The 11311-nt window shown below is 38.7% G+C and overlaps 1 protein-coding gene across 3 annotated transcripts in view; it reads left to right on the top strand.

Annotated features, from left to right (window-relative positions):
• Positions 1–1387: 1387 nt before the first annotated feature.
• Positions 1388–11311, top strand: part of LOC126213114 (uncharacterized) — a 282224-nt gene continuing 272300 nt past the window's right edge. For all 3 annotated transcript variants that reach the window (XM_049940715.1, XM_049940717.1, XM_049940716.1), the window contains exons 1-2: positions 1388–1531; positions 2991–3086. In XM_049940715.1, coding sequence (XP_049796672.1) covers positions 1529–1531; positions 2991–3086 — 99 coding nt within the window. In that variant the 5' untranslated portion in view covers positions 1388–1528. The remainder of the gene's footprint in view (positions 1532–2990; positions 3087–11311) is intronic.

Here is an 11311-nt window from a genome sequence, read left to right as displayed (position 1 = left end):
TTGCTACTGGCGCTAGATGCCTCTTATAGCCTGCACTGAAACGTACACAGTAGAGATGGGCAAACTGAAACACTTAACTGTTTCGAAACAAATTAAACAGAAGAATGTAATGTTTCGATACGCTGTTTCGAAACAGTGAAACAGTTTGTGTTTTGTAATCTAATAAACCTACACATTTTATCATCTTGAATGTCTACTGTATAAGTATGTCCATATAAACACAAATGAGGTGCGAGAGCGCTAATCATTTCGCAGAAAGTATGAAACTATCACTTGGGAGTCTTGGCAGTTTCGTATTTCCTGCAGCAAATGCGCTGCTTTCGTGTTGTGTGACTTACATACCTTTCAATTGGCTGAAGACAGCCATAGCTGAAGACAGAAGAACCACCACGAACGGAACTGGAGGTGGGAGCAAACTGCAGAAACAACGGACATGCTACTAGGATTCCCACATTCCTTTAGTACGGGTAATATACCCATCCTGCTAATTCCCATGCACACAAAGGGAATCATTGTGGATAATAGGCACAGTGACTATAGACTCGCAGATAACACCAAATAAATCGAATAAATAACAAAATATAACAGAAAAAATTTTGCCTTTCAAGCTGTTTCGAACCGTTACTATGAAGTCACCATGTTTCCCAGCCCTCCCCGTTCACCACTGCACTATCAGTGATATGTCAAACAGATTGCTTGCAATTATACCTAGATCAAATTTATGTATATATCTACTAACTGTCACTCTACGCCTTTTTTTTTATTCAGAATGTTGTAGGCTTACTTGCGTTTCTTAATACGATTACTGTACATGAAAAGAGAAGCGTATGTTATAAAAAAAGTGTAATTTAACCGAATGATTTTCACATATTTATTATTCTGAATGTGAATAGTATGCGTTGTTTCATTGTTTGGTTAGTGTTTATAAAGCAGATGTTACGCCATTTCGTAATAGGACAGTCAGCTAGAAACGAAGCTTTATTTTCGGATATCTTAAGCTTCATTCCATTGCTTGTCAAAAATATGTCGCCACTCTTGAGTGTTTCATTAGGTGTTATGTTGTGTTTCAGTGTCTGTGCCGAGCCCGAGTCTCGTACGACACAGAGCGGAATGAAACATCACTGTTTCGATACAATTAGTCCGTTCCAAGCGCAGGTGGACTGAAACAGCCTTATTTTGAAACAACGATACAGTTTCTGTGTCCGGCTCGAGATCGAATCTGGTGCGGTTATCCGAGACAGGGGCGGAATGAAACACCACTGTTTCGAAACAGTGAACCGCAGCCGTTCCGAAACACTGAAACAGTTCCACGTATCGATACACTGTATCGAAACATAGAAATAATGGCCAAGTCTAGTACACAGCTTATTTTCTTTGAACCCACCCATCAGTAGCCCAGTACTTTATTTTTGTTTCACAGTAATTTATAAATTACGTGCTATAGGTAATATTTATTACACGAGCGTTAAGAGGTTATAGACATTCGAAGGGAAGGCGAAGAAAATTAATACCCCGATTTGTTATTGTTATGGTTCGTCAGGCAATTAATCAATATCTTGTTATAATAATACTGTAACTGTTTACACCAATACCGCATTACTTTGTGTTTGTTTAACAACCACTTCTAAAAGTGAGTTAATTGCGTATCTACAGTGTTGTAAATGGCGCATTGCTTGCGGTTTAGGTTATAGTTTAGGACAGCGTATGAACTTCGTATGTGATTGTCGTTGTGGCGTTTATTTATTACGACGGACCTTCGTTGTCGTTATCCGTGAACTAAGTTTTCCAATTGCAACAGAGCTAAATACCTTTTTCGTCTTATTTAGAGCATATTACATACGTGTATTGTACATCAGTTGCGGAAACCATGTCACCCTGTATGTATTACGCCTAATAAAGCGCGTACTGTTTTCACCCCGTCCGATAAAATCTATGAGACTTGAAAAAGGCCAATTGCGGGAAATGTTATCCAATGTGTGAAGTTTTGTAACAGTTTCTCTATGCTGTGATCTGCAGTGGAAATTACTACGGGTATGACTGCAGTTACAAAAAAAGTCATTCCGGTAGGTCAGTAAGAACCGATAAGAAATATTGCTGACCGTCAACAATTAGTTGTTTCACCATGTAGCTTGTGGATAGCAGTTTGTACGTTTCTCATTAGATCATGGATAAGAATTCCAGCATGCCGTTCATTGCTCTAAACTGAGTGTCCAACTGTCATTGTAGGTGAGGAAACTCACAAAGACAAAGCTGTGATAGAAGTACATATATATTGTTTGTTAAAAATGTGTCTCATGAGCAGTTGATTAGTTATTTGGAGTAGGTTTTCATTTTATATTTGTCAGGCTGAAAGTAAATAATGCAATGAACAATGTGTGGTTTGATATGTGGGTTTAAAGATTTAACACGAGTATGTCAGGCACTGCATGTGTGATTAAGACATACAAATTCTTTACTGTTCGTGAACACATTACTAAGACTAGAGTTATAAACTTATTGGATTAAAGTACACATTAAAAAAATGCAATATAAATCTTTAATACTGATCTTGTAAAAGACTTAAGGTTATATTTTAACCATCATCTGCAAAACTAAGGTTGAATGAAGTAAGTTGTTGTATTTGCCTGGACAGATTCACTTATATTAATTGACCATAATGCTGAGGTTATAATTTATATGGAGAAAGCGAGATACATATGCAAACTGTCTTAGTGTTATAAAGAAACAACAGCAAGCAATAATCAGTTGTTCCTGTTGCACGTGATTGTGATTTTTCTGTCTTCATATTGTGCTCTAAATCTTCGCAGCCTGAGTTGTAGATAAATTCTTGCCATTGTGCACTCAGTTTCTCATCCAGTGTTAAATTTATTTTATGTGCAGTGACTCTTGTGCTGCAGGCAGTGGTGGACTGAAAATACTGCTTTTGAGTTGTATCTCTCAGTGACAACAGAAATTAGGTTTGACTTTTTATCTGCTTCCTTGTTTTTCAGGTGCTTAGAACTGCAGCCATGGAACACAAAAAAACAGTTTGTGTAAAAAGGGAAGAAACAAATGAATGCATTGTATCTACTGTGGCATGCTCAATGGTAACTAGCTTAACTGAATTTTTACCATTCTTCCTTTAATTTGTGTGTGCAGTATGCTGTGTGAATAAATATAATTCATGTCCTGTTGCTGTAAGTGTAACACAGTGTGAAAATATAAAACACAGCGAATTTTTAATGTTACAAATGGGTAATTCCATTTCAATTCAATGCAGCACTCAACCTTCCCCATTCAGATTTCAAATGTTCAAATGGCTCTAAGCACTGTGGGACTTAACATCTGAGGTCATCAGTCCCCTAGACTTAGAAACTACTTAAACCTAACGAACCTAAGGACATCACACACATCCATGCCCGAGGCAGGATTCGAACCTGTGACCAAAGCAGCAGCATGGTTCCGGACTGATGTGCCTAGAACCGCTTGGCCACAATGGCCAGCTCATTCAAATTTATTTCAAATTTGGTGCATACAGTGATTGAGATAAGAGATGGAAAACTATCAATTTGCAGAGGTATATGACAAGTTGTGTATAAAGTTAAAAGTCTGCAAAGTTGGGAAATTGCATGACATTTCCATCTGCCTGTCTCAACATAGATGAATATAATTCTGGTTATAATCCAAATATAACAATGAAACTTGAATCACTGAAAAGCTAATGAGTAGAGCTATGCGTTAATATGCAGTTTTCACATTCAATGTCATTGACCTTAACCTTTGGCCTTGAATGTCTCGGAACACTACTAGTATGTTACTATAAACATGTTAATCACCAAGATGGAAAATTAAAGGCATTATGACACAAACAATTATTTTATGTACACGACTATACTAACAGAATGCAGTAAGAAGCTATGTGTTTGGGTTTTTTCCAGCTCAGCAGACAATAGCAGTCACTATTGTTCTGACAAATGGTGAAAATTTCTTGCTGTGAACAATCAGAGACTTATTTTAACCAGTCATCATTAGTTTCTTTCATGTATGTGGCTTTTTACTCTACATTAGTACTTGTTCCATAAATCATGAGTACAGCAGTTTGTAATGATGTTGAATGTGTCAGTTTAGCTTAAGTTTTCTTTACACAATATAATTTTGTTTTCTTTATTACTTCATATCTAAAAATTCATCTATTCTGTTTACTCTGACTTCAGTGTATATGTGCTGTGAAGTAGTATTTAGTCGCATCTTAAAGAGAAAAAATAAATAAAATGAGTAAATAAAAGGGACTTAAAGTCAAAATTGTACAGTTGCAATCCATTTCAGTAAGTCTATGTGAGAGTACAGAACAACTTGAAGGACGTTCAGGAGTGGATGTTGTACGAGTGTACTAATATATGAGTAAGTGGAAAAGTTTTTAGCGAATAAAGCAAGCAGATATCATACAACACAACCCCCACAGACATTGTGTCAGTTGTACTATGTACTTCTGAAGTTGATGTTGAATGAAGATGAAATAAAATAGGATCTGGCACTGTACTCTTTAAATACTATTCTCCAGTTTTTAGGCAAATGTCCTGCAAATATAAAAGAGGCTTCAGCATGGGAAAAAGTAGCCAAAGCCGAAATTGAAAAACATTGCCTCAGTACTGGATTGTCTGTGCCACAACTGGAAGAAAAAGCATGTGGAAAAAGGGGAAAGAGAAATCACAGCACAGATGGAACTTAATTTTCACAATGCAGAATATATACGTTACAAAATACAAATTTTTACAGTGCTTCCAAAGGCTTGGAGCATAAGGAGAGCCATGAAAGAATTTTGCACTTCAGATTACTTGGTACAAAGAACAAAACAGATGCAGTAGATGATATGCTAGCGACACCAAGAGAAATGAAAGACCAGTCAATGTGCACATGATTTTACTGTGGTAATAATGTGAGCCATGTGTGACCATGAATAAACGATTGTGTGTCTGTGGAGGAAAGTGGAAACGGAGTACATACATGGAAGCAGCTAGTGTTGCACATTCTTAGGGAATTGTATGCATATTTCAAAGATACATACCCAGACGGAAATGTTGTGTTCCCAAAAGTTATTGAGCTACAGCCAAAACACTGCCTATGTCAGTGGGATACAGGTTTTTTGTATGTCTCACACCAGAATTTTAAGTTAATGATTGATGTGTGTAAATTGAAAGAACTAACAAAGTGTGAAGAATATGCATTACCATCATAAAAGCACTGTGTTGCACTTGTGGCTTGCAGTGTTGCAATTTGAGGATGTTTCTTAGGTGCATGTCCCTATTGTGCAATTTTGCAAGACTGACTCATTGTGTGTCTGAACTGTTTGGCACAAATTGCATTGACAAAACTACACATAGGTGTTAGTTAACTACAGGGAGCACAGTTCTGGAGACTATAACAAAATCACAGATGATTTCGTGAAATGTTTCCATCGCTTTTACAGCAGCTCCTACCACTTGTTGTATCACCCAGTAGCAGTGACAGATCTTTAAAATCACTAAAGAAGAACTGAAAGTAAATGAATATTATATTGTTTGTGATTTTGCAGAGAATTATTCAGTCATTATTCAGGGTGAAGTTCAGGGATTTTACTGACATAATTCACAGGTTACAAATCCTGCTTTTGTAACTTACTACAGAAACACAAATACTAATGGAAATATACACAAAGTGTCATATATGAAGGAAAAAAAAATCCTTAATTTGTCTATGACAATACAGCCAAAAAGAGTATGACTTTATAATGATATAGAAATTTATTGAGATAACTAAGAGAATTGGTAGATGTCGTTTTGTAGCAGCAAATAACCTCAAATTTTTCATAAAAGTGCCATTTTGGTTTGATGCAAGTACAATTTGTGATGTGGCAAACATCTTATTGGTAACTAATTTCTTCCCACACCCACTGCAGCAAATTGCAACAGCAATGTAGATTTCATGTTTCAGGTCAGCTAAATTGTTTGGTAGGGGAGGAGCATACACATGGTCTTTAATGAAACCACAGAGAAAGAAATCCAGTGGCGTCAAGTCTGGGGAGCACATTGGCCATGTGATTGACCATCCCTGGCCAGTCCACTGCTCAGGGGAGCAATTATTGAGGAAGCCTAGACCTTCCATGAGGAAAAAAGGTGGTACACCATATCATTGGCAGTAAACCATCCCATCTGTCATTTTCATCAATCTTTGGAATTAACAAGTTTTCAAGCTTATCCAGATATGCAATACCAGTGACAGTTTTCTCCATGAAGAAGAAAGGGCTGCACACTTCCAATTTGCTAAGGGCTAAAACACATTAACTTTGGGGCTGTCACAAATGTATTCCTGAGATGCGTGTGGATTTTCGCTGCTCTGTATTCTGCAGTTGTGGTTATTCACTGTGCCACTGATATGAAATGTATACTTGTCGGTGAAAATTGTCCTCTTATCTGATGCAACATTTCCATACAGAATTCTTTGTAGCAACCTTATCTGCATCGTTAATGTGCTGTGCCATTGTGAATCTGTATGTTTCAAGGATAAACATCTATGATCTATTTGCCAAACAGACTTTTGTGGAATACCAGTCTCACAAGATGCACCTCGCAGTGAGTTTTGTGGACTGCAGGCAAAGCTCTCCTTAACCTTGCAGCATCCCTGAGTATGGAAGTTACTAGGAATATAAAAATACGGAGGAAGGTTTATCTGTTTAGCAAGAGTAATAGAAGGCAGATTTCAGACTACCTAACAGATCAAAATGAAAATTTCTGTACAGACACTGACAATGTTGAGTGTTTATGGAAGAAGTTCAAGGCAATCGTAAAATGCGTTTTAGACAGGTACGTGCCGAGTAAAACTGTGAGGGATGGGAAAAACCCACCGCGGTTCTTCTAGTCAAGTTGTGCCACAAACTTCTCTTCTCCCCAATCCTATTCAATACCTCCTCATTAGTTACGTGATCTACCCACAACAAAGTTAGGAAACTACTGCGAAAGCAAAGAGAGCTTCACTCCAAGTGTAAATGCAGCCAAAACCTCTCACACAAACAGAAGCTAAACAATGTCAAAGTTAGCGTAAGGAGGGCTATGCATGAACCGTTCAGTGAATTCGAAAGTAAAATTCTATGTACCGACTTGATAGAAAATCCTAGGAAGTTCTAGTCTTACATTAAATCAGTAAGTGGCTCAAAACAGCATATCCAGACACTCCGGGATGATGATGGCATTGAAACAGAGGATGACACGCGTAAAGCTGAAATACTAAAAACTTTTTTCCATAACTGTTTCACAGAGGAAGACGGCACTGGAGTTCCTTCTCTAAATCCTCGCACAAATGAAAAAATGGCTGACATCGAAATAAGTGTCCAAGGAATAGAAAAGCAACTGGAATCATTCAACAGAGGAAAGTCCACTGGACCTGACGGGATACCAATTTGGTTCTACACAGAGTATGCGAAAGGACTTGCCCCATTCTAACAGCCGTGTACCGCTAGTCTCTAGAGGAACGGAAGGTTCCAAATGATTGGAAAATAGCACAGGTAGTCCCAGTCTTCAAGAAGGGTCGTCGAGCAGAAGCGCAAAACTATAGACCTCTATCTCTGACGTTGATCTGTTGTAGAATTTTAGAACATGTTTTTTGCTCGCGTATCATGTCGTTTTTGGAAACCCAGAATCTACTCTGTAGGAATCAACATGGATTGCGGATACAGCGATCATGAGACCCAACTCACTTTATTTGTTCATTGTTGTTGTTGTTGTTGTTGTTGTTGTGGTCTTCAGTCCTGAGACTGGTTTGATGCAGCTCTCCATGCTACTCTATCCTGCAAGCTTCTTCATCTCCCAGTACCTACTGCAACCTACATCCTTCTGAATCTGCTTAGTGTATTGATCTCTTGGTCTCCCTCTACGATTTTTACCCTCCACGCTGCCCTCCAATGCTAAATTTGTGATCCCTTGATGCCTCAGAACATGTCCTACCAACTGATCCCTTCTTCTAGTCAAGTTGTGCCACAAACTTCTCTTCTCCCCAATCCTATTCAATACCTCCTCATTAGTTACGTGATCTACCCACCTTATCTTCAGCATTCTTCTGTAGCACCACATTTCGAAAGCTTCTATTCTCTTCTTGTCCAAACTATTTATTGTCCATGTTTCACTTCCATACATGGCTACACTCCATACAAATACTTTCAGAAACGACTTCCTGACACTTAAATCTATACTCGATGTTAACAAATTTCTCTTCTTCAGAAACAATTTCCTTGCCATTGCCAGTCTACATTTTATATCCTCTCTACTTCGACCATCATCAGTTATTTTACTCCCTAAATAGCAAAACTCCTTTACTACTTTAAGTGTCTCATTTCCTAATCTAATTCCCTCAGCATCACCCGACTTAATTCGACTACATTCCATTATCCTCGTTTTGCTTTTGTTGATGTTCATCTTATATCCTCCTTTCAAGATACTGTCCATTCCGTTCAACTGCTCTTCCAAGTCCTTTGCTGTCTCTGACAGAATTACAATGTCATCGGCAAACCTCAAAGTTTTTATTTTTTCTCCATGGATTTTAATACCTACTTCGAACTTTTCTTTTATTTTCTTTATTGCTTGCTCAATATACAGATTGAATAACATCGGGGAGAGGCTACAACCCTGTCACACTCCTTTCCCAACCACTGCTTCCCTTTCATGCCCCTCGACTCTTATAACTGCCATCTGGTTTCTGTACAAATTGTAAATAGCCTTTCGCTCCTTGTATTTTACCCCTGCCACCTTCAGAATTTGATAGAGAGTATTCCAGTTAACGTTGTCAAAAGCTTTCTCTAAGTCTACAAATGCTAGAAACGTAGGTTTGCCTTTTCTTAATCTTTCTTCTACGATAAGTCGTAAGGTTAGTATTGCCTCACGTGTTCCAACATTTCTACGGAATCCAAACTGATCTTCCCCGAGGTCCGCTTCTACCAGTTTTTCCATTCGTCTGTAAAGAATTTGCGTTAGTATTTTGCAGCTGTGACTTATTAAACTGATAGTTCGGTAATTTTGACATCTGTCTACACCTGCTTTCTTTGGGATTGGAATTATTATATTCTTCTTGAAGTCTGTGGGTATTTCGCCTGTCTCATACATCTTGCTCACCAGATGGTAGAGTTTTGTCATGACTGGCTCTCCCAAGGCCATCAGTAGTTCTAATGGAATGTTGTCTACTCCCGGGGCCTTGTTTCGACTCAGGTCTTTAAGTGCTCTGTCAAACTCTTCATGCAGTATCTTATCTCCCATTTCATCTTCATCTACATCCTCTTCCATTTCCATTTGTTCATGAGACCCAGAAAATATTAGATACAGGCTCCCAGGTAGATGCTATTTTCCTTGACTTCCGGAAGGCGTTCGATACAGTTCCGCACTGTCGCCTGATAAACAAAGTAAGAGCCTACGGAATATCAGACCAGCTGCATGGCTGGATTGAAGAGTTTTGAGCAAACAGAACACAGAATGTTGTTATGAATGGAGAGACGTCTACAGACGTTAAAGTAACCTCTGGCGTGCCACAGGGGAGTGTTATGGGACCATTGCTTTTCACAATATATATAAATGACCTAGTAGATAGTGTCGGAAGTTCCTTTCGGCTTTTCGCAGATGATGCTGTAGTATACAGAGAAGTTGCAGCATTAGAAAATTGTAGCGAAATGCAGGAAGATCTGCAGCGGATAGGCACTTGGTGCAGGGAGTGGCAACTGACCCTTAACATAAACAAATGTAATGTATTGCGAATACATAGAAAGAAGGATCCTTTATTGTATGATTGTATGATAGCGGAACAAACTCTGGTAGCAGTTACTTCTGTAAAATATCTGGGAGTATGTGTGCGGAATGATTTGAAGTGGAATGATCACATAAAATTGTTGGTAAGGCAGGTGCCAGGTTGAGATTCATTGGGAGAGTCCTTAGAAAATGTAGTCCATCAACAAAGGAGGTGGCTTACAAAACACTCGTTCGACCTGTACTTGAGTATTGCTCATCAGTGTGGGATCCGTACCAGATTGTGTTAATGGAGGAGATAGAGAAGATCCAAAGAAGAGCGGCGCTTTTCGTCACAGGGTTATTTGGTAACCGTGATAGCGTTATGGAGATGTTTAGCAAACTCAAGTGGCAGACTCTGCAAGAGGGGCGCTCTGCATCGCAGTTTAGCTTGCTCGCCAGGTTTCGAGAGGGTGCGTTTCTGGATGAGGTATCGAACATATTGCTTTCCCCTACCTATACCTCCCGAGGAGATTACGAATGTAAAATTTGAGAGATTCGAGTGCGCACGGAGGCTTTCAGACAGTCGTTCTTCCTGCGAACCATACGCGACTGGAACAGAAAAAGGGAGGTAATGACAGTGGCACGTAAAGTGCCCTCCACCACACACTGTTGGGTGGCTTGCGGAGTATAAATGTAGATGTTGATGAACCTGTTCGATATACTCGTCAACGAGCAGGCGATCTGGTGATCTATCGTGTCACAGTAAACAATCTGTCTCAACAATGTTATTATGCCAAGAGTAAATTGTAGGCCTGCTTGGAGGGTCTTTGATGTATTCGGTGTGAAATTTACACTGAACAGTTATTGCAGAGTTTCTTTCATGAAACCGAAACATGCAATGAACACACACTGCACTAGCGAAAGTAGCCATTTTAAGTGAGCACTATGCTTGTGCAACTGGTAGTGGAATGAGATACTTATGCACTTCATGAATCAAACTTGTGATTATTTGGTACTAAATGGCACATCCACTGATTCTGTAATTTATCTTAATGAATTTCTACATCATTCCAAAATTGTAAAGTCTTTTTTGGCTCTACCTGTATCTCAGTTTCGAATCATGATTAAGACATTGCCAAGAAAAAGCAACATTTCAAGAATAAAAGGAAAAACAGACGTGTGCTCCTTCCTTGGTGAGCATAGAAGAGTCAGTGATTTTCTGGAAAGAAATGCTATCAACAGACATAAATGGATTTGTTATCTGTATGTATGGCAGTCATTTGTGGCTTGTGTATGTCATTCAAACTTGTGAATGAACAGATGGAGTACAGGACATCTTCTCATATCCTCATAGACCCTCATCATAATTTGCACTTACTGTACTGCACAGTCATGTTATCAGAAAACGGGAATTCTCATGGATCTAGACACAGTGAAATTAAATGGAAATAGATACTCTGTAACCTGTAACATTGGCGACTTGTGAAATGAGATGTAACTACTTTTCGTTGACCACTACAATGATGTGAATCACGTTTTTGTACAACATTGCTTATTAATTGTGTATTTTAATAATTTTGTTTCATATTTCT

This window comes from Schistocerca nitens, chromosome 11, assembly GCF_023898315.1.
Source record: "Schistocerca nitens isolate TAMUIC-IGC-003100 chromosome 11, iqSchNite1.1, whole genome shotgun sequence".
Lineage (NCBI taxonomy): Eukaryota > Metazoa > Arthropoda > Insecta > Orthoptera > Acrididae > Schistocerca > Schistocerca nitens.
This window is presented reverse-complemented; position numbering and strand designations above follow the sequence as displayed.